This window comes from Anser brachyrhynchus, assembly GCF_964034855.1.
Source record: "Anser brachyrhynchus genome assembly, chromosome: 18".
Taxonomy (NCBI): domain Eukaryota; kingdom Metazoa; phylum Chordata; class Aves; order Anseriformes; family Anatidae; genus Anser; species Anser brachyrhynchus.
This window is the reverse complement of record NC_137711.1, coordinates 10,800,186-10,823,270: the sequence shown is the minus strand read 5'-3', so window position 1 is coordinate 10,823,270 and position 23,085 is coordinate 10,800,186. Positions and strand designations below refer to the sequence as shown.

The 23,085-nt window shown below is 45.2% G+C and overlaps 1 protein-coding gene across 2 annotated transcripts; it reads left to right on the top strand.

The window, feature by feature from the left end:
* Positions 1 to 28: 28 nt before the first annotated feature.
* Positions 29 to 22,462, top strand: CFAP52 (cilia and flagella associated protein 52). Of its 2 annotated transcripts, none has more exons than XM_080561316.1 (14): positions 29 to 687; positions 2,497 to 2,696; positions 3,366 to 3,502; positions 4,111 to 4,239; positions 5,294 to 5,393; positions 5,860 to 5,973; positions 13,697 to 13,797; positions 14,423 to 14,593; positions 16,537 to 16,685; positions 17,308 to 17,453; positions 19,823 to 19,974; positions 20,606 to 20,708; positions 20,961 to 21,072; positions 21,872 to 22,462. In XM_080561316.1, the coding sequence occupies exons 2-14, from the start codon at positions 2,580 to 2,582 to the stop codon at positions 22,045 to 22,047; spliced, it is 1,707 nt and encodes a 568-aa protein (XP_080417442.1). In that variant the 5' UTR covers positions 29 to 687; positions 2,497 to 2,579; the 3' UTR covers positions 22,048 to 22,462. The 2 variants fall into 2 exon arrangements, with proteins under 2 accessions (XP_080417442.1, XP_080417441.1); XM_080561315.1 differs by lacking the exon at positions 29 to 687 and adding an exon at positions 714 to 1,026.
* The last annotated feature ends 623 nt before the right edge of the window (positions 22,463 to 23,085 follow it).

The window sequence follows — 23,085 nt, the reverse complement described above, 5'->3', positions numbered from 1 at the left end:
TGTGTTGTGCTGTCACTTGACTGCAGTAAGGTCAGCAGAGACCAAACTGCTGCTCTCTGATGGCTCTTTGGTGGCCCAAGAGAAACAAGGAGACGGACAAGCGGCACCACGAAGGACAACCGGTGCTGCGGCATGGCTTCGCTTTGGCCCGCAGCCTCAACTGGGCGGCCCCGGCCCGCAGGCAGCGGGACCCTGCTCCTCGCCTCGCCGGGCCCTGTCCCGCCGCCTGGGTCCATGGCAGTTCCTGGGAAGATGGTGGATTGCCGCAGGAACCTGGGGCCCTGCCGGGTCCCCCAGCGCCACACGCCCAAGCGCAGAGCTCCAGAAACACCCACTTGTTTGGCTGGGTTGGTGCGGCTCGGCGTGGCCGCGACGGGGAAAAGCCCTGCACACATTTGTGCTGAAGATGGTTTAATTCATTAGGGCCATTTCATCGCTGTACGAGGGGACACTTCTTCACAGTTTGGGTGACGGGGCACTGGAACAGGCTGCCCACAGAGGCTGTGCAGTCTCCTTCTCCGGAGATACTCAGAACCCGCCTGGGTGCCATCCTGTGTAAGGTGCTCTGGGTGACCCTGCTTGAGCAGGGGGTTGGACCAGCTGATCTCGGTGGTTTGATCTCTCAGGATCATTCTGTGACTGCCGCGCCAGTCACGGCTTGGGCTCCCAAGTGACTGAACCCTGGAGGTAACAGCACCCAGGGCCAGCACGGGCACTGGGGGGTGAAAATGGGGAGAGGGAGGGAGCACGACGGCTGGGGCTCCGTGCTGCTGCCTGTGGGGAGCGGCTGCCCGCGGGGCCGGGATCCCCCCGAGGACCCGGGATCCCCCCGAGGACCCGGGATCCCCCCGAGGACCCGGGATCCACCCGAGGGCCCTGGATCCCCCCGCGGGGCCCGGCCCTGCCCTGCCCGGCCCTGCCCGGCGCCGTTGCCATGGCGGCCGCGGCTCCGGCGTGAGGCGATGGCGGCGCCCGAGGGCAGGGAGGCGGCGGGGCTGGAGCTGCGGGCGGCCATCGGCTTCAACGGTACCGGGGCCGCCTGCGGGCTGCGGGGCGCCCGGGGGGCAGCCGGGGGGCTGGGGGCACCGTGGGGGCGGCTGGGGGGGCACCGTGGGGGCAACCGGAGGGGCTATGGGGAGCTATGGGGGCAGCTGGAGGGGCGATAGGGAACTATGGGGGCAGTTGGGGGGGCTATGGGGCATCGTGGGGGCAACTTGAGGGGCTATGGGGAGCTATAGGGGCAGCTGGAGGGGCTGTGGGGCACTGTGGGGACACTGGAGGGGCTTTAGGAAACTATGGGGGCAATTGGGGCTTACGGGGCGCCACCGGAACAACTGCATGGGCTATAGGGAATTAGGGGGGCAGCTGGTGGGGCTATGGGACACGGTGGAGACAATTGGAGGGGCTGTGGGGCACTGTGAGGTAACTGGAGGGGCTATAGGGAACTATGGGGGCAGCCGGGGAGGCAATGGGGCACTGTGGGGACAACTGGAGGGGCTGTGGGGCACCGTTGGGCTAACTGGGGGGCTTATGGTGTAACACGGGGACAACTGGAGGGGCTATAAGGAGCCATGGGGGCAGCTGAGGGGCTATGGGGCACAGTGGGGACAACTGGGGGGCCATAGGGCACCTGAGGGAGTGTGGGGCGTTACATAGGACACCTGGGGGTCCATGGGACACGGTGCAGGCAGGTTTAGGGGCAGACAGCACACTGTGGGGCAGGTGAGGGGTTTGGGATGCAAGTGGGCAGGTTTAGGGCACCCTGTGGTGCAGTGGGGGCCACCATGGGTCTTGGCTGGGCTATAGGGCCATGGTGATGGAGCCAGGCCCGGGGCAGTGGGTGTGTGGGGTGCCCTGCACCTGGCCAAGAGCGGAGCCGCTCACAGCATCCCTGACAGCGGGGCGAGAGTTCAGAGAGAAGGATTGCAGAATAGGCAAGGTCTGACTGAACTGCAGGATCCACTATTTATTTCCAGTTACCCAACTTACCAGAATGAAAGGAGCTTCATTTCAAAATAAAGCCAAATCAGGTTGCACAAAACACAGCCATAAACAACCCCATGACTCGGTGATGGGGTCAGTAACGGGTCCTCACCAGCTGCCCGGCTTCCTGGGAAACGTGCAGCTAACTGAGGCAGGGCAGGGCACTGTGAACTGGTGATGTGGCCTTTATAAGTCAGCAGGTGCTCCTGGAGAACCTGCTGTGATGAAGGGCTCAGACCTCGGGGACGGTTATATCTCCCGTTATCTGTAGGAAGCAGAGCCCAAAATTTGTAAAGGTGACCCTTGAATTGTATAGAGGATTGTTCTGTTGGATGGCTTTGGGTGGGAACTGGAAGCCTCCTGTTTTTGCCCTCCTTGTGAAGTAAACCTTCAGCAATAAGAGTTTCTCTTGGGAAGCGAAATCAGGAAGTCCACCAGCGTGGAGGTGTTGAATTAGCCTGAAATCCCAGACTGGTGGTAGTCAGCGTTTCTTTCACTTCCTTGCTCTTGTAGGTCATATCCCATTTGGCCTGATCTGCCACCCCAACAAGGAGCACCTTCTCTACCCGCTGGGATGTACTGTGGTTATTCAAGACATGGCCAGCAAGAAGCAGGTGTTCTTGCACGGCCACACCAACAACGTCTCCTGCATCGTTGTCTCGAGGAGCGGTACGTTCGTGGCCTCTGGACAAGTCACCTTCATGGGCTTCAAGGTGGGTAACGCTCAATGTTTAACCATGTAATATTGACCAGAAGCATGGAGTTGGCCTGCCAAGCAGTGGGAATGCTTGCTTATTTTTAATTTTATTAGAAAACAGATGCCCGTAGTGGGAGGACACTGCAGAGAACAGGGAGTCGTGGCTACTCTGTTGCTGTGTGTGCCTTTATATTTTGGTGGAGCATTAAGCATTTCCCCTAGGATCAGGATAACTAGACTGAGAGATTTCTTAGTCCCAATTCTTTTTATCAAAAATGTTGTGGACATCTGCCAGCCTAAATCCCATTAGACATTAATTAATAAATGATGTTATATTCAAAATTCTTTATGGTTTAATTTTTTAGTGCCCATTTGAAAAGATTCTGAGGCAGTAGGAAGGAATCAAGTATTAGGGTTTTCAGTATTTTAAAATCTAAGTCAAATACTCTTCCAGTGTAATCAGTAAATTTTGATCCTGAAATGAAACAGAGCAACTAAATTGGTAAGCTGGAATAACGTTCTGTGCAGCACTTGGTCTGAAGCATATTTCTACCATACCACACTGGGCTGGAAAGAAGCTACCCTTCAGCTGGGCTGCTTCTAACAAAAGTTCCCTTCCTGCCAGAGCACTTCAGCGTGTTACAGCTGATGCTCTGACTTTGACCTCTTCTGCTTTGGACTGCAGGCAGACATCATTTTGTGGAATTTTTGGAAGAAGGAGTTACTTGCTCGGCTGTCCCTTCATAAGGGTAAAATCGAAGGACTAGCGTTCTCTCCAAACGACCTTTATCTTGTGTCACTGGGAGGCCAGGACGATGGCAGGTAAGGATTTCCCCTTCTTGATGCATAAATCCTGACCACTTGTATGGCGTTGAGGAAGGCTGCTTAGGGAGTACTCACTCCTCCCTCTTCTGGCAATCCAATGCTTTCCCCTTCTTGACATCTTTCTTTAGAGCATCCCGTTCTGTCTGATGGAAGCATTCAGCATCCCATCCTGTCTGATGGAAGCTGGATTGGTACCCTAGAGTGCAGGGCAGGGGAAAACAAGGGAAGCGGCTAATTCTGAAGTTGTTTTGTCACCCAGAGATATGTCAACTGCACTGTTAGCTGATTTAACATACTGTCCTGAAGAATTAAAAGTGGAATAAAAAGTTATTTTAAATCAGATTCTACTTAAGATATAATTTGAGTCTTGCTCAGCAGGAGGAATACCGCAAATACATATCCCTGCTTCAGGAACAAGGGATGTAAGCTGCAATTCCATGTGTTTGTCTTAAGGCTTTTCTCAAATAAAATATCTATGAGGTGACTTTTATTGCTTATCCTTGTGGGAACAGACTGCAGGAAAGCAAGTTTATTCTTGCTTTTTTGGTAAGTTTTTAAGTAACATTAAAAAGCAAAGCTATTTAAAACCCCTCCTTCCTTTGCAGCGTGGTTGTGTGGAACATCCTAACTAGAGAGGCTGTCTGTGGGAGCCCTGCCTCAGCCCGGAGCGCGGGCAATACAACCATCATCGAGTGTTCTGGACGCAGAGACGAGATGTTTGTTACTGCTGGAAAGTAAGGTTTTATTTACAAGAACTCTTAGGAGGAAAAGAACCCAGAGACTTCTCTCCTTTTACAAAGGGTCTTTACTTAAATACAAGGAAAGTTAAACAATAGTGTGCTCATGCTTTTTGTTTTTTTTTTTTCCCTGAATGGACACATGAATATCCATCAGCTTGCCTTTTAAAGCGTTTCTGCCTGTTCTGTACGTAAGAGTCCGTTTTCAAAGCAGCACACAGGGACTAGCACGCGCCACTTCTGTTCCTGATAGCAGGATTTTGTATTCAGTATTCCCCTTGCAATGCTTAAAATATTTAGTTCCCAGGGCTTGTATAAGAATAGCAGTCAGTGAGCGGCTCTGAACAGTGCCTCATTAGTGCAGAAACAATGGTATCTTGCAAGTAGTTGGATCATCTCCTATCCTCCACAGATGTAATGTACAATCGGTCCCTGGCTTGTAACAAAAGTTGATCTAAAAAGTCACATTTCACATGGGTTCGAGACAGCCCCCGTATATCTAGCCTGACACTTAAACCTGCTGAGGAGCTGCAGCTCCCTTTAAATCAGGGAACGGCTTACATGGTTTTGGCTGCAGTCACACTTACAAATGCTGGTCTTTGCATTTTTAACACTTTGTAAAACGTAAGGGTGACTATGCGTGAAGATGCTCTGTTGGTTCCTTGTTGTCAATCAAACTGTGCTAGAAAATAGTTGAAAGTGTCCTGTATTGCTCATTTCCTGTTCTAAGAAACAGGATTCCCACGGTGCATTATCTCTTTGGGGAATTAAGTGTCTAGGTTGTTACGTACCCTCCCATAATCCTAGTGTATGTTTCTGCTGAACCTTTGAGATTTTTGATTCATCTGGAAAAAAGTTACCATAAGAGACAGCAGAAAAGACAAAGACTTATTCCTGGCCTCTCTGATTCTGTTCTTTTTCCTCCTTATAAAAAATTCATGATAATATGACCTCATAAAGACTCTTTCATTCTTCTAGTAGTGAAAGATCTGGGATATTTCTGAGCTCAGTACCAAGTATGGATTTGATCCTGCTATGTACTTTCTTGCAGTGGGACCATTCGAGTGTGGGAACTGGATCTACCAAACAGAAAAATCCGACCAACTGAATGCCAGACGGGGCAACTGAGAAGGGTGATCACAAGTCTTAAGGTGAGGTTCAGCCAAAATAATTTGGCTGAATTAAGTAACTCTCAACAGACTAGAAAAGACCATGAGCTTTTCTAGCAATGCTAAAAATGCCAACTCTAACTACAGGATGGCAATGAAGTTGCTAATTGTTGGCTCATGGCAGGTGGTTTCCCATCGTTTCTTTATCCTGGGAAAAGTGTTTTGGATGCTTCTGAAAAGAAGCAGCGTGTATTTTAGTCAGAGGTTTTAGCACCCAGAGAATTCTACTTTTTCTTCAAAGTATTACTTAGATTTGGTTGGAAAACACTGTACATTGAGTGGTGTTATGGATCTTTGTGCGCGTTGGGCTAAAAGCACTGGCTATATGCCCTTAGAGTAAATCCTGGCAATGCACTTTAATAAAGCTATTTATGCAGTACAGTGCTAGGGCTGGGACAAATGGCTCAGTATCTGGACTGCGTTGTCTTTTTTTAACACTTTCGTGTAGATAGCAGATGACGATAACTATTTTTACGCTGGCACATCGAGTGGTGATATCCTGAAAGTGAACACAAACAACAAGCTGATGACTGAGTATGGGCCCAAAGAGAAGTTTAGCTTGGTAAGTAACAGCTCTGTGACTTGAATTTTTTCCTTATCCTCCTCTTTATTGGTGACGGAAATTAGGGCAACCTCCTGGAGAATCATTACAAAGCTGATTCACAAACTAACCTGCATCAGGGAGGACAAGTGGTGTGGATGTGTGTGACACGGTGGCTGTTCAGGTTGGAGCACTGGGAAGAGAATACCACAAGTCTTTGAGAAACCAGAACGGGAGCAAAATGAGGATTCACAGCTGGAAGGGAGCAAGGACCAGAATAAAGCCAAACTGAAGAGATGAAAGATGAGAGGGGAAAAGAATAGGCTGTGCCTTGTTTATGTGGTTCCTGTAATGAAACCAAAGACTCCTGAGATCATAGGTGCACACTGTGCTATTACTGCAGTTTATCGTCCCCCCATTTGTGCCAGCAGAATTGCCTGTAGGTTAAGAGCGGATCAAGAATGGATTCAGCTGAAAAAACACCTGCAGCAGGGTAATTTTTGGCAGGTATTATTTACAGCAGGGCCTCATAAACTGCTAAGAGCTCAACTGAAAGAGGCAGCTTGCTTCTTTGTGTTGGAAGTACAGCGAAAATTCACAAGAAAAATCTGTCTCATTTTTGCTGGGTCTGACAACATAGCTTGGTTTCAGTTACCCCCCCTAATTTCAAAGATGAAATTGTGTGGCAGAGCTGAGTGTTCCAGGGCTGTCAGTGGCTTGTGTAAGGATCTATAGAACAGAATTTGTTCTTTCTCTGTATTTTTTAGTTCCAGTTCTTAGTGCTGCCGTTGACCCTGCTTTGAGCAGGGGAGGGCTGGGCTGGACGAGCTCCAGCGGTTCCTCCCAGCACCAAGCTGCCCTGTGGTCCTGTGGTGCTGGTCTGCTCAGGGGACTCGCCTGGTCGTGGCATTTAGTTAATAACCAAGAATCCAAAACTTGAAAGCAGTAAGCAGTGAGGATAATATATACCTCAGGCTTGCCTTACTGGGTGCTGACTTCAAAACTAGGTTTGAATAGTTAGCTTTCGTGGGATCAGAGTAGTGAGATTTGGTGGGTCCTGCTAGGCTTTGGTGAGATTTCTGTGGCACTAATCTTGCACTAAAGCACACAGAAATTAAAGCACAAAAATTGCTTATTTTTGGCACCCCTTTTGAGAGGCTTGATCCCTACCCTTTTCCCATAGTATTTGATATTGCGTAGCTTTTTTATGTGTTCAGACATAGGTCCAGTTGACCTTATTCACAGATTTCAGTGACCCATACTTTTGGAAGTCAGTCCCCAGAGTCTGTGTTGGCACCTGAGGAGCAGACAATTAAATACTGCTTGGAAAAATCTGTTAAACGACTTGCTCAGCATCACAAGAATTCTGGCGGTGGCCATTACATAGAATTTAGTTCTTCCGGATCACATTAAGGCTTTTCAGTCAAGACGTGATCTGTTGGGTTTTTTTGTTCATTACAAAAATGTGTGTTCTCTCATCACGTTATTACATTATACCCATCCTGAGTGATGTCTCTAGTAGCTCCAGCTTCCCTGCTGATGATGCAGAGGTATTACTGAAAAAGATAGTCTAGATGATATAATTAAAGAGTTTATTATAATGCTTATGCACAAGTGGGACAAAACAAGGTTGAGCAGTGCGCACTGGTTCTGTTACTTTAGCTTCTGAGTGCTCATCTTCCTAACCTCAAAGCTCCTTTAAAGTAGTTTTGTTTGTCTGTAATCGGGACTCGTGGGTCTTAGTGTAACGATCCCCAGACGGGAATGTCTGCTGAACGAGGAGCTTTTGGCCTTCCATTGTTCGAGACTTCTGCTTGCAGGGAGCTGTAATCATAAACAAACAGGAACAGCTAGAACACTTGCTCTTGATTTCTCTTTATTTGTTGCTGTTAAATGACTTCTTTGAGCTTCTTGGTTTATAGCCGGGGAGGGGGTAATACCTGGAAAATTCAAACACTTAAAAAATTCAAACACTTCCCTGAAAAATCTTCTTGCGTAAGGTTGAATGTATTTTGTGATTCTATTAGAAACCACGAAAATCAGTGAGCAGTGAGGGAAGCAATACAGATGGAAGTACTGGAAGTACTGCTATGGATGCTATGGGGAAATTGTCCTAGAAAGAAGCAGACATTATTATTTGAGAGCAAACACAGGATTGACAAAAACTGTGAGAAAAATTCATCAGTAAGCCCCAAAGAAAAAGCTACTCTGGACTCGTTTTTCCAAATCTCCTGAACTTCGCCTGTACCAACACACGTGCATACAAACCACATCCATGCCCATGTACAGTGCAGTGTTTCTTGCGTTACAAATGCTTGCCCACATCTCTGGGATAACTTGGAGCCACTGAGTTTTTAAAAATATATTTCAATATTTATCTATCTATTCTAGAAGGTTGGAGAAGTTATTATATTTGGTTTTCTCACTCGCATTGTATGTAAGTAGTTTCATTCTGTGTACATATTAGGTGACAAGAATGTGCATATTTTGCTTTCCGGATAAATAATCAGGAGACTTATGATTTCTAATGTGCATAAGAACTCTTGTGGGTGTACCTGTACTATATGCTGCTACCATCGTCCTCCAGCAGTCATCCTGCAGTGTCTTGCATCCACATGGGACCCATGTCCTGGCTGATCTCTGCATTTTTTTATGCTGAAGTCTTGAAGATTGAATATCCCCTCCTCTTTTAAATGCTGGCGTGCTCTGACTCCTGTGTCTGGCATTACGTGTGCCTTCCCTGGAGCACCTGGCTGAAGCCACACGAGGTCCTGACCTCCCTTGCCTTCTGCAGTGAGGGAAAGGCGCCAAGTGTGTTTGAAACAAGCCTTCACAGAAAACATGCTTTTGAGACCATCGCTAAAGAAGTGATCAAATAGGGTCATTAGCACGATGTCGTGCAATTTGGGAGTTGAAAGAGAGCCTAGGGCCTCTTAGTGAAAAGTAGAGACTCAAGGCCAGACCACAGTCCCATCCAGGCCGTGAGGAGCTTTGGAGCATCACTGCCTTCAGCTGGCATTGCTTCTGAGAGTGCAAAGCTGAAGAAAAAGGGGACCTCTCGCTGTGCGAGAGACTGACCAGGTGCTAGGGAGAAGTTCCAGACGGGGGTGTCACAGCTCTCTGCCAGCCTTGTGGATGAGACCTGAGCTGGTAGGCAGTAATGTGACTTAAATGTTGTTTTCTTAGTGTTAAGTAGTGACAGCTACTTAAGAGTACCACTGGTTGTTCTGGGAGGAGGGAGAGGCAGGGAGACATTCACGTCGGAGAGGCTATTTGCTATTTCCATCCAATCTCCTCCTTTGCCCTGTTGCTCAAAATGATCATTTCCTTCTGCTCTCTACCCTGACTCTCACCGATGCAGTTTCTGTATGCCTGAAATGGGACATTCATCGCAGTCTGTGCAAATCTGTATTGTTGCAGTCTGTGAGAATGTGCTGGTGCCTTTTTATCTCCAGCTGCTCTCAGATCCAGTCTCACACTCTCCAATTCTCCCTTTCTAGCTTTGTACTGCGATTCCCCCTCCACCCACCCGATGCACATCCCTGCACACAAATAATATGTTGTCACTAGGCTGTCAGCAAGTCCCTCGGAACAGAAATAGAATCTAATGTTTTATGACAGAGGTTTCCAATTGTAACACATCCTTCAATACTAGAAGAGTATTTTGCAGGTATTTTTTTTAAGTAAAAAAAGCAGCGTTTATCAAAACAAAAGTATATGCATCCTTGTTTTTACAAAATTTAGTACATCATGTTGCTAACCCTAGGAGACGTGATGGGTGTTTTTTTGCAGAGCTGTGCGTATTTCACGAGGCATCTTTTGTATCTTTATCTGTGGCGTGTAGTACTTCTTGTACCAAAAAAGTCTTACTTCCCTCGCAGTACGAAGCAAAGCTGCCGCAGTGCTCGTCTCAGGAGTGAGCCCTGCCCCTTGGAGCAAGGCACGGCTGCCCCAGAGCACCTTGTCACCTGGGATGGGCACGGACCCTCCCGACCGCGTGTCCCCCTGCTCCCTGCAGGCGTGAGCGGCCCTGCCTCCCCCTGTGGAGCCGTCCTCAGCACTTCGCTGCATTCTGTCTGAAAAGACGCATGTTCATGGCTTATCTTGTATCTCTGCAAGCCTCGTTCCTCAGTCATACCAGGGAATTGCGAGCCAGTGGCGTACCACGAAACTCTGCGCCTGGAATCTGTGGCGACCCCATGACAAGCATGACTTTAGAGAAATTTAGATGACTACTGATACTGCCTGGGTGAGGAGAAGTTGTTTATTGAAAACAGCTTTGGTCGACCTTAGAGGAACTTTGTCTTTCGATAAATAAGAATGTGTTTATTATACAGACGTGATCTGAAGATTCCCTTGTTTCTGTTTTGAAGAGGAGTGGCACTTCGCTAGTGTGAAGCAACTTGTTTGCCATCTAAATGAAGCTAAGTGCGTTTCTGTGATGTCTATAAATACTGGAGTGAACAGCAAAATTAATTTTATTCCCATCGCAGGCTTGAGGAGCTACAAGGCAGCCATTCAGATGCAAAGTGGGATGTACCACTGCAGATGGATGTTCAGAATTAGTAGGGTGTTTTGCATTGTAAACAAAATATTTAAACGAGGTGTGCTGGGAGAGCTCATAGAGCACTGGAGAACTTTGCAAGAGATCAGAACGGGACAAAGAGCAAGAATCCCTGCAGGGATGAGACAGGAAGGGGAAGGCTGGATTTGTGCCGATATCTTTATTTATAATCGCTCTTCAAAGCAGTGGTTTCTTTTTATAAGAAGTAAATAATGAATGGTGATATTTTTAACCTCCTACGTTAACCTCTGCATTTCATCTACAGAAGGACTGTTAGTATCATAACACAGAGCATTCATCGCATCGTTATTAAGAACTGCCTGACTCCATGAATAACAAGTGCAACTCACAGAGCTGCTTGTTCATGGTGAATCAAAGAACAGACTGGACAAGGAAGAAGCACAATTATTAAATTCAGGTCGAAAGCAAACTCTGGCCAGCAAGGCATCCTGGCCAATTCAAGGTGTTTCTTTCTTTTTTTTTTCCTTAAGTATATCTGCTCCCCTCACAGATTGGAAGAACTGAAGACAATGCCTTGAAAAACTCAAAACAGTGTAAAAACCCTAATTTATTAGCAAATAGCAGGGAACTGTAATCAGGTAAACTATATTGTCATAGGCTTGATTTCTAGTTCTGCCACCTACCATAATGCTAAACCCACGGGTCATCTGAGATGGCAGTCTCTACCAGGAAAAAAAAAAGTGAAATAGTAGATCAGAAGAAAGTTGACAAGCCTGTGATAACAAGGGACTCGTAAAATGCTGCCAACACCTCGTAGGAAATTTTGCAAAACACTGTTAAGAAACAGTTCTGATTGTAGATCATATTTTTTAATTAAAAAAAAAAAAAAAAAAAAAACCTTTCTTCTCATGGCTTTGCTAAGAATATTTGCATGAAACCTAACTTCCGGCCTGGTGGTGTTGTGCTAGCATGGCATCAAATCCTCTGTGGGTGCGGCGTTATTCCGTGCTTATTCCTGATATTACAGGAGACCGGGATATGCTACTGGTGGAGATAGACTAATGAAGAAATACAGTGAGATTAGATCATAAATCAGAAGATTATTTCTCATTATTTTTTTCCCTGCAATCCATGTTTATTTGATCCTAAGGTTAAGTAGTCCTTAACCCGCAGCGCAGGCAGGTGCCAGGCTGCCTGGGACGCCAGCTACCAGGGGCCCCTAAGTGCAAAGAGCCAAATGGCTGGAAACACTTCACTCAGTTGTGTTATTACTGCTGAGCTGCTGGACAAAACCAAAACAAAACAAACAAAAATAAACATGGTGATGCTACACAGAATGGAATGAATCAATTCTAGGCAGTTATGTTTTTTGTTTGTTTGTTTTTTTCTCCAAAAAGTATGAGCAAGAATTTAAAAAAAAAAAAATGAGCTGCTTTTGTTTGGTTGGATAACTAAACCAAAGAAATTTTTCCAAATTCAGCGGACTTTGTGGCTTTTGCAGCATCCTTTCTAATAGCATCCACCTCTGAATAGCTCAAATATCAATTCTGTTTTCTTCTGTCTCAGCTCCCTCTGTCACCTTTCTTAGAGCTTCAGTCCTTTCCACAACAGAGAAAATTAATGCTTTCTGGCCTTCATTCTTTTAAACACTCCTCAAGTGTTTAATTTTGGAAATTGACAGGGCTATGCCAGATTAATGCTTGAAAAGAACAGGAATTCTGGCTGCTGCTGCTTTGATTTCAAACTTTATCATAAAATGCTGACACCTGTGCTTGTTCAAAAATCACAGGTCAGGCACATGACAGTGATTTCTCCCTGGAGAATAACAGCAGAATTATTCTGATTTACCTGTTGGTTATTCTGCTTTGACAATTCGCTCTGTACTTTCACAACACTGAGTGCTACAATTCTTTTTTTCCAGCAGAATAAGAAACCCCCAGAAATCCCAGAAACCCCAAGCAGAAATTTTCACAGAATGGCTCTATGAGCTAGGGCTTAAAGGAAAAAAATCGTGATATTGTGAAGCTGCTGGTACTATCACAACAGCTGGCGATAGAGCTTCTAATCTTAGGTCACGGCAACTGCTGTTGGAGTTGATATCACAACTCATCGTGCCGTGCAGAGCAGAATCCCCCCACATCACCGGAGCCTGGAGGTGGCCTGATCCGGAACAATCGGTGGCACTGGTTTCCTGCTCTCTTGGTGAGAGTGGAAGTGTCTCTTGTACACGTTTGCTTTGTGATAAAACTTAGTTTTCAGTCCCAGTTTTGATGGCATAAAGCTCCTTTGTTTTCTGTCTTTTTTTTTTCTTTTTTTTCCATTTCCGTCATGCATTTGCTCCCCCAAGCTAGTGGGAATGTTCTGAGCGATTTGACCCCTGCAGAAGTAGTTTCACTCCTCTTGCAGCCTATTCTGGCGTGTCAGAGATTTTCAAGAACTCATCTGTTGTCTTGTATACAGCAGACTACCATTACTTGACAGGCAGCAGAACGGAAGCAGAGACTGACTTTTCTAATTCTGGAAATTTTGTAGCGAGGCTGAGGATTGATTTTCTTCTGGCTGTGGTCTTCTACTTTAGCCGCTGAAAAGCATTTCTGCTTTTCCTAATGGTTCATCTCCTGTTAGTTTACTCATCTTAGTAGACAGCAGAAACCTGTGCTGATGGGCTGACTAATTTCCAAAGCTTTTCTGTGACAAGTCTGTTTTATTAGTAGCATGCAGGAGATGGGATTGGATACTTCAGACAGAGAGGGGACAGAGAGGATCTGTCCTATAAGCAGTCTTAAGAAAGGATGCTTCGGCTGAGTTTTATCTTCTGTTGTTTTCACATCTGATAGATAAAGAACCAGTAGAAGGCAAAGTGGAGGCACTGATGCGAAATGTGTGTAGTGCTTGCTGGAACAAGGTAAGGATGCGTAGGCTCATACGGGGTCCCAGCTGCACTGAGGGGTTCGTGTTGCTGCTATCTACTTGCTCTTTAAACACTTGTATCGTAGATGTTCATATATGCCTGTAATTAATAACTCTTTTCTTCCTTTTCCCTCTAGAGAACCGCTTTTAGCTCAGGTCAGTCAAAGACTACTGATAAAGGCACATTTGAGTGGCATGAGCACCACCACGGGGAGCACACTAAACACTCCGCTGTGCTATTCAGCATGGCTGTGTCGATACAGATACTCTTCTTCCATCCAATTGTGTTTTAATCCTGTTTTCTCCTAGGGAATCACAGCTTTGCTTTTGCTGAAGACAGGAGATTTAATAGTCGGCACTGGAGAAGGGATCGTGGCTCTCTGTAAAGGGTCAAACTACAAAGCAATGAAGTGAGTTTGTAGGTGGGAGAGTCAGAGGGTAGAGGTGATGTTTCCCCCTAAGGCTCAGGGTGCAAGAACTAATCACTTCTATGGCATGGCATAATCCAAATAAATCAGTTTTTCAGTCCTGTAGATAAAATAGATGTTGTTAAAATAGACAGTACGGTTCTAGCATAATGAATTTTGAAGCAGATTGAAAATTACTGTATGCTTCTGCATAAAAGTACATTGCCCTACTCATAGTTCATTTTAAATGGCCGTTGTTTCCTTTGGGGCATTAGGATTCAGATCCCAAATTGGTGTAAACTGAGACAGGTCTGCTGAAGTCAGTAAAATTCTGTTTTACACCGCCTAAGGAAGATTAATATTTGCCATTTAAGAAGTGTTTGTTGGAGGACATGGGACTGTAAAGGAGTGCTCTCGCTAATTTTGCAGGCATGTCTCAAAGTGCTGGAGTCCTTGCAAGGCTTTTTTCTGCATACAGAATAGGAAGTTGCAAGCTTCACTCTTCAGTAGGTGATTTGGAAACTGGGCTTGCAGACAGATCTAAAGATCTAAAGTGTATGGAAATATTCTTGAATATGGGATATTTAATTGCACTTAAGCAAGAATAGATTTTGCTTTCTCTTAACAGGAGGATTCAAGTTCAAGGTGGTGTCACTTCCCTGACATGCAGAGGCCAGGGGCACCAGTTCTTTGTGGGGACAAACATGTGCCAGATGTATCGAATTAACTACACCGCCTTTAAAGAGGAGCTGATTGCTGCCTGTCATAATGAAGCCGTTCACGACATCGTTTTTCCTGTGTGAGTATAACTGACTGGGATGCCTTTGGCTGGCGAGGAAGCCAGGATACCCATGTAACACCTTTCAATGATCAGGAACCCAGAGACTATTAACATCCAGAGGGGGTGATTTATAAGGGCAGTGTTGGCACCTACCAGTGAAATACAAGCGTGACAGTGAGCGACTGCTTAAGAAGGGCAGCAGTTCTGTTTGAGAATTGGAAAAATAATCGATCTACAGGAAGAATTCTAAATAAAAAGACTGTAATTATTTATTTTGGGGTAACAGCAGTGGTGGCAAACTCCCCCCTTTCTCCTATGGTTGGTGCTGTGAGACCTGGGCAATGTTAGTCTGCCATTAGTGTGAACCTTGAAAATCTGCTTTTGTATGTCCTTTTGCTGCTAGAGTTTGTAGACACGTCTGCTTTTCTACCCACCTGGAACATCAGCTGATACCTGACTAACGTAGCTGTTCAAAGAGGCTTTTTGGGTCTCAGCCTCACTTAGAATTTCACGTTTGACAATGTGGCATGTTACATTAAATTATAGGCTTGTGGTGTGTCTTCTGTCTGCATTTGTCTCGTGAACAGACAGCAAACATCCCCCCTTTCTGTACAGTAGAATCATGATGTTCTTATGAAAAACAAGGGATCCATTGTTTCCTCCCCCAACAGAGAATGGCAGTTTGATCCTGAAGGAAGTTTTGATATTTGACATGTTGTTGTTGCATTGCTTCTTGACACAGCACAAAGTATCAAATCGTATCGGGATACAACAAAGTGTGCAGGGTATTAACAGGGAGTGCAAGATGCCCTCCTCCCTGCTTGTCACCAGCCTGAAAAATCCATATCCTTCCAATTTAATGAGTAAATCATTTGGAGCTTTGGAGTAATCTGACGCTAATATACCCACCTTGCCCATCTGCATCACAGAGGTATTTGGGTGAGCTGGATTTAGGGATGATTGTAAGGGCTACAGGGCTACATCCTTACATGCATATTTTAAACTTCTTACATGTTAACTGCTCTTGAACAGCGCGTTTCACTGACTTGGAAATACAGGCTTAACTTCCCTGTTCTGGCTTATTTCAGAACACTTGAACTGCTGACATTGTTCTGCTTTATATAAAGCACCTGCACAAGCTTGGCTTGGAAGAGGCTACGCTTTTTTTGGGCCAGTTTCGCCTGTACTGGTTTGTCTTTCCGGGTGTTGATGGTGATGTTGAGCAAAAGGATGTGGCACCTCTCTAGATTTCACTCTGTCATATCCAGGGGATACGTGGTTTTGTTGTCCTCCTGCGTAATGAATGTATCATTTTCTGCCGGATAGGGTTAATCTCATCCTGCAGAAAGTGGTGGTGGTGGTATAAAAACATGCCCTCATGTCTCCTTTTGTTTGCTTGTTTATTGATATACTTTAAGAGCTTATTTCAAAGTATTCAGTCCCATAGCTTTTGTAACATTGCAGAAGGTCTTTTTTATTCACACGTGTATACCAAGTATATTATGAACAGGCTTCTACCATTTTCTCTATTGCCTTCAGCAGTGTTGAATAGGAACCATCCAGTAAGCAAGATCAAAACTGACATCCTTATAATACGCGGCTGTTGTTAGTCCCTGATGTTAAACCTCGGCAGTCAGCACCTCTGCACTCACTTTTCTCTCTATTATGTGCAACAATAGAAGATTTCTAGAGATTGAATATGGGAAATAAACTTCACCTAAAGCAGGAAGAGTTATTTTAGTTTAATATACCTGTTCCTTAAAATTAATCTTTGCACAGAAACCAAACCAGGGGAGTTGTTTGTAATAAAGGTCTTTCAGTCTTAACCATGGTGATCCCTATTGAAAAGATTACAGCTGTACGTTAGAAACAGATGAGCTTTAAAGGATGGTTTAGGATCTGAGACGGAAGCTTTTTGCTGTATGCCTCCTCTCGTTAGCTCTTCTCTCTGAATTCCCCAGGGGAACTTCTGACTTGTTTGCCACCTGCTCCAAAAATGACATTCGTGTGTGGCACACCCCAGAAAACAGGGAGCTGCTGCGGATCGTCATCCCCAACATGACCTGCTACGCCATAGAGTTCATGAAGGATGGCAAGAGCATCATTTCAGGTACCAGGCAGCCCAGGCCCATGTAAATCCAGTCCGTAAGTGCTGCCAAATCTAATAAATGTCATCGGTGTATTAGAATGAAGAAAGGTTTAACCTGGGAATAGTTCCAGTTCGTTGCTGTGACCTGCAGGCCCCTTTGCTTGCAGCTGGTCCAACGGACTCTGCTCCCAGCCCATGGGTACCTTGGGGCTGCAGTTATGGTGTTATGTGAAGGCGAGATTTTGAAACCTTGCCTGGGATGTGAGTTCCAGCAATTCAGAACTCAGTTCAGTCTTACTCAAAAGACCTCATTCTAAAATATTAACCCTGGCGTATGGAACAGATTAATCTATGATGTACGTAGAACAATTTTCATGTAAATTTGCTGGCCATTGCCATGTGCAAGTTGCCTACACAGGACCTACCACAGCTCTAGAGCAGCCATGCTGTACTGTCCCTCCACTATTACAAAATCAGTTTGCCTACAGCCAGAACCAAAAAGGAATTAATTTTTAATAGTTTATGTGGGACTGTATAGTATAAAGGAGGTTAATAAGAAAAGGGTTCGTTTGGACCAGATAGAGAAACAATAGCTTTAGGAAAGTCTCTGCGCCTGGATAATCTGTTTCTTTATATTCATCAGCTTGGAACGATGGGAAAATCCGTGCCTTCATGCCAGAGACTGGACGGCTAATGTATGTGATTAACAATGCCCATAGTTTGGGAGTGACAGCAATTGCTGCTACAAATGACTGTAAAAGGATCGTTAGTGGAGGAGGTGAAGGGCAGGTAATATTTTGCTTTAAAAACCCAGAGCAGCTTTGTGCTCTCATCGTAGGGCCTGGGAAAATTGTCTGTAACTGCTTAGTCAGAGAGTGAGCTATTCTTAGCTTCCACTTGAGCAGAGGACTGAGTCTGAAAATATTAGCCTTTGATATATGCAGATCTCTTGTTCTCAGAGGGTATAATATGAAACAATGCCCCGTTTTCTTCTGGCATGTCAGTCTTGGAAAATCCTTCTGATGTAGAACATGCTCTTAATCCTCCTTTTTGTTCAAGTCTCTTCCCCTATATTTGGCTTATCTGCATTTGTCATTGTTTGCAAACCTGTGTCTAACTGTGCTCTCACACAGATTTTCTTTCTGTCATTGCTTTAGAAGTCCTAGTCCTGTCCAATGTGACCTGTATGAATTCATTTAATAGCATGAAATTCACTTTCGATGACTATGTTGTCTGTGGGTAACTTAGTAATTTTCTGGGTTGGTAATATCTGGTTTCAGTGGTGACATTAGTAGAAGACTAAGAATTTGGCTTCTGATAGATTTGTGAAAATGTTCCAATGCACATAACAGAAATCAGGAAACATATTTTAGGCATCATACTTGTGCACTTCAACAATTTTCTTCCAGCAATACAAAACTAATACCACGTATTTTGGCTACTCCATGCACTTCATTTAGTTGTGGCCTCTTTCAATCTGTAAAAGAGGCACTCCTGTATTTTTTCCTAATTTTTAAATAATTTAAACACACTTTTTTTTTGTTTATATTTTGTTTCTTATTTTCCTTTGGACTTCCTCTGTGCAGTCTGGCAAGCACTCAGAACCAGACATTTAAGTGTATCCTGACGGATTTAACTGCTCTTCTGCTTTGTTTGTGTACCCTGATGGTAGTGTTCAGTGTGCCATGCTGAAGATTGCACACGAAGTCTTGAAGAGTGAGGCATTGAACTTGGGTCTTCCAAATCTCAGGCTAATATCCTAATCAATGAACCATCTTTCAGAATCATTCTGTGCCTCAGCTCTCCTGTAGAGTGGTAGCAGCAGCACTGCCTTGTCTAACGGCATAAAGACATTAGAGATGATGAGCCACTTCAACCCTTCACTAATAAAAGAACAGCTAAGTACCTTGGATGATTAGCGCTAGAGGATGCAGGAGATAGGAGACCTAGATTCCGTCTGAACACACAGAATGGCACGGGCTGCGGTTAGTTGATCTCTGAATTGAAAAAGACAGCTGAGACAGAATTAAAGCTAGAAGGTTGGTTAAGCAGAAATGAGAACTGCAGGGAGCACTTGCAGCATTCATTCACAACACAAAGAGGTGTTCTGAAATGCTAATGGTTCTGTCAGAGTCAATCATCTGAAAGCTGTGACATTCAGGGTTTCTTAAGGGGTCTGGATGCTCTGGTCATGTAGCCAGCGGGAATCGGACATCCAGATCCCATAGGTAACTCGGCGTCAGGCTTGAAAACATGGAAGGTCAGCACTCTCTGCTTTTGATCCCAGCGTCTAAATTACTAAATTTGCACTAGCGTTTGACCTTAGTGGAACATAAACTCAAGCTGATGTCATGAAGCTTGGCACTAGTGGGACAGTAAATGCAAGGTGTGAAGAATCAAGTCCTCAAAGCAGAAAGATTTCTGCCTTTACCTTCTCTGGGAAAAGAGGTGCTCTCAGCCACATAACCTCACATCAAAGATTTAAAGAGCTGTTTTGTATTTACTAGCATTATAAGTACCACAAATAGCAGGTAGCTTTTTAAAATTTGATTTCAGAAGCCTTGCTCTTTGATCTTTAAAGCACTGCCAGAAATATACCATGGAGTAGGTGCTTATTCCTGATTGAGGTACAAGTACACTGAAACGTGGGAGGGTGTGGGCTTGCCAAAACATTATTTTAGGATTAATGGTCAGGAATTCCCGAACCAAGTGGATTATGCTCTCAGGAATCTATCTAGAGGATAGATTTAGATTACACATTAGGAAGAAATTATTCACTGTAAGGGTAGTGAGGCACTGGCACAGGTTGGCCAGAGAAACTGTGGGAACACCTCCATCCCTGGAGGTGTTCCAGGCCAGGCTGGATGGGGCCTTGGCCAACCTGATGACCAAAGGGTGGCATCACTGCCCATGGCAGGGGGTTGGAACTGGATGATCTTTAAGGTCCCTCCCACCCCGAGCCGTTCTGTGATTCCATGAACCCAGCTCAATTTTATGAGTCAGCTGCGTGATTAACTCATGGAAAAATAGCAACAGTCCATTGAGATTCAGTTGCCATACAAGTTATAAGGGAAGTGCAGAGTTTAGGAAAGCCTTAGGCATCCTGCTGAGCTCAGAACCAGGCAGTTAAAGAGCTGACGTTTGCTGCTGATTTTCAGGTGAGGGTCTGGGCAATTGGTGAGAAAACTCGCAAACTGGAAGCAGTTCTGAAGGAGCACATATCTACCGTGTCTTGCATTAAGCTTAAGAAGAATGACCAAGAGTGTGTCACAGCCAGCCTCGATGGAACGTGCATCATCTGGGACATTGTGTAAGGAGACAGAGAAGTACTGCAACATGCTTAAAGCGCTGGTCACTGTTGGGTCAGTGTGTCCTATTTGGGACACAAAGTGATGAGGAGGAAGAGGAAAAAGAGCCTTAGAAAATGAAAATTACTAGAAAGAACAATCAAGTCAGGAAAAGCAGAAGCTCCAACACTGGAAACTTTTCAGAAAAGTTTAGACAAGCATTGGTCCCAAGTTGTTTAGTTCTATCAAATCGTGTATCAGGCAAGGGGACGGAGCAGTTGATTTCCTAAGATTCCAGCTAGCTCTGTTTTCCAGCATTGTATGACTCTGGTCCATCTATTGCAGGTCTCTAGATTTTCTGTACTGTCGTAGGGGTAGCGATATTCTTGCATAGTGTGTAGCACCTAGAAAGCGTTCTGGACTAAAAATCTTTTTTTCGCGTGATGGCAGATCAAAAGTCCTACAAGGCAGCTGGGGTAGGAAATAGAACCAATGAGCCTAAATTGGCTTCATGAAATCCTGAAGTTGGACCAGTACCTGAAAGTATCCAAGTAGAAAGAGATATTTGATGTATAGCATAGGTGGAGAGAGTTCAGGCAGTCAAAATTTGATTTTTGACCTTATTGTTCTATCCTGTTTTGGGGTGTTTTGCAGGCGTTCTATAAGAAAACAAATGATTCTAGCCAACACGTTGTTCAAATGTGTGTGTTACCATCCTGAAGAGTACCAGCTAATCACCAGTGGGACAGACAGAAGGGTAAGCAAAACTCCAGGAATTCTGTTGGCAGTAATCCCAGAACACAAAGTCTGGTTACGGACATTTCAAACAGCCAGAATCACACAAGGCCTTGATAAAGCCAGGCCATGCTACCTAGGGAAGGCTTCCCATACCAGCAGGGGCTTGTGAAGGAGCTCCCATTCCTTGATAGAAGTTTGTGTTGCAGGGCAGCACTGAAATCTTTGTGCTATTTATGTACAACTGAGCTCTCATCTCTGGTCTTCTCTCTAGATTGCATACTGGGAAGTGTTTGATGGCTCTGCGATCAGAGATTTGGAAGGCTCGCTGTCGGGTTCCATCAATGGGATGGACATCACATCAGATGGGGCATACTTTGTCACAGGTGAGTGGGTGGATGAAACTAGGAAAGAGGAGACCATATTAAGACCAGGAAGAGCAAGGCAAGGTTCTCAGCAAAGAAAGAAAAAACTAAAAGGAAGGTCAGCTAAAAGGCAAAATAAAATGAATCACTGAAGAAAAATACTGTGGAAAAGGCTGTGATTCAGACTTGGAAGGTGCTATGGTTCAGTCTTGCAGGGTGTAATTTAAAGGTTAAGACAAGGTTCAGATGTCCCCAGGTGAGTACAGGGTTGCACCTTGCCCTGCTCCTCATGTCGTTCCGTCGTGCTCACGGTGCACTTGGATGATTTGTTCAGGTGTCCTCCTCCAGGAGCTTGGCTCTCTGTTAGTTTGCAAGCGTGTGTGGCTCCAGGCTCCATCCAGCCTCAGGCTCACCCGTTTCCCACCGCCGTGACATCTCTTCTGGGAACCTAGCGCTAGCGTAGAGGAGCCGTGGTACTGTATTTATTGACTGTAGCAAAAACAGCAGGCTTTGTGTCAGCACCAGGTTTTAGATTAACCCAGTAAGCCAGTGTTGGTTAAGAGCCTTTTGAAGGCCCTCAGCTCTGGTACCAACTGCAGGCCACAGCTTACTGGTGCTGCTGGTGCAGGGCCTGAGTCCTCTACTGGCCGCTGACTCTGCTTCAGCTGAGCAGAAGTGGGCTCTGCCATAATGCTCGAGACAGTGTATCCCACCCTTCCTAAATTAAATGAATGCCAAAGTATTCCCCTGCCTGTCAGCTGGGAACAAAAAGCAGCAGAACTCTGTGTAATCGTTTGTTCTTCCTTTGTGCCCGCTGCAGGTGGTGATGACCATCTGGTGAAAATGTGGGACTACAACGAGGGTACAGTGACTCATGTTGGAGTGGGCCACAGCGGCAACATCACCCGTCTCAAGATCTGCCCTGGGAACAAGTACATCGTGAGTGTGAGTGCAGATGGTGCCATCCTGCTCTGGAAATACCCGGACTTTTCCTAACAACTGGCACAGGAGCTGCTGGGCTGCTTCTTCCTAGGCCCGTCCTAAAGGTCCTTTCTGCTTACAGATAAGGTTGTTTTAAAGCATTTGTACTGTTAGAGGAGAGAACCATTTTTCTACTCGCTGGTATGAATTTACCAGATCCTTCGGATGTCCTTTTTAGCACTGAATGAATAGGTCTGTTTTTTTTTTTCGGCGGGGCTAAGAATTTCCTCTTCCTCTTAGTTTGGAGTGGAAGTATTCATCACTTCTGAAAATCATCCCGGCTGTTGTAACACTGGTGTTTTGTTACTGCCACCTTTCCTGGCAGTCTCCTAGCCTATTCTTGCTTGTATGACTGCTCATTTGTGTGCCCTCTCTCTTGTTCTTCCCTGCCCCCTTCTGTCCTTTTCTTTAATGAATAACTTGTTGTGTAAATTCAGTCTTCTGTGTTCATTTTAATTTGTCGGGTCTTGATTAAGGAGAAAGCCCTCAGCTCCAACTCTAGTGTTTAACTGGGAGGCTCTTTTGACTCAAGCTTTTAAATCAATGTTCTCAAAGGAATGCCAGGTCTTTGGGGCTTCTTCATTTGCAGTGTCCAGTCTAAAACTCTGTTCAGAGGCCTGATTCTCAAGAGTGAGAGTGCAATCATTTCTAGAAATGCCTGGATGTCTCCAGCTGGTCACATTCACATTCCCAGTCATTGCCCTAATTTTTCAAACAGGCTCCAAATAGCATGAAATATGTATTCTGTCCGAGAATGAGTATCTGGTATCGTGTCTGGCATTATAGCCAACAGCTCTCCAGATACTGTTTGTTTAAAGATCAGCGTAGGCAGCCAGTCTGTGAAGTGATGCAAGTGAAGTAAATATTTCTCTTGCAGGCACTGAGAATTCTGTCATAAATTAAAATTGTAGCAAAATGTTGTATTCCTAATGTTAACGCTTAGAGACAGTTAACTAAGCTGATGATTTAAAGGCCGTGTCATTTAGATACTGTCACACCTGGACTGGTAGTAGAGCTGTTTTGGTATGCAACGGGGGATAGGCATTTTACGGG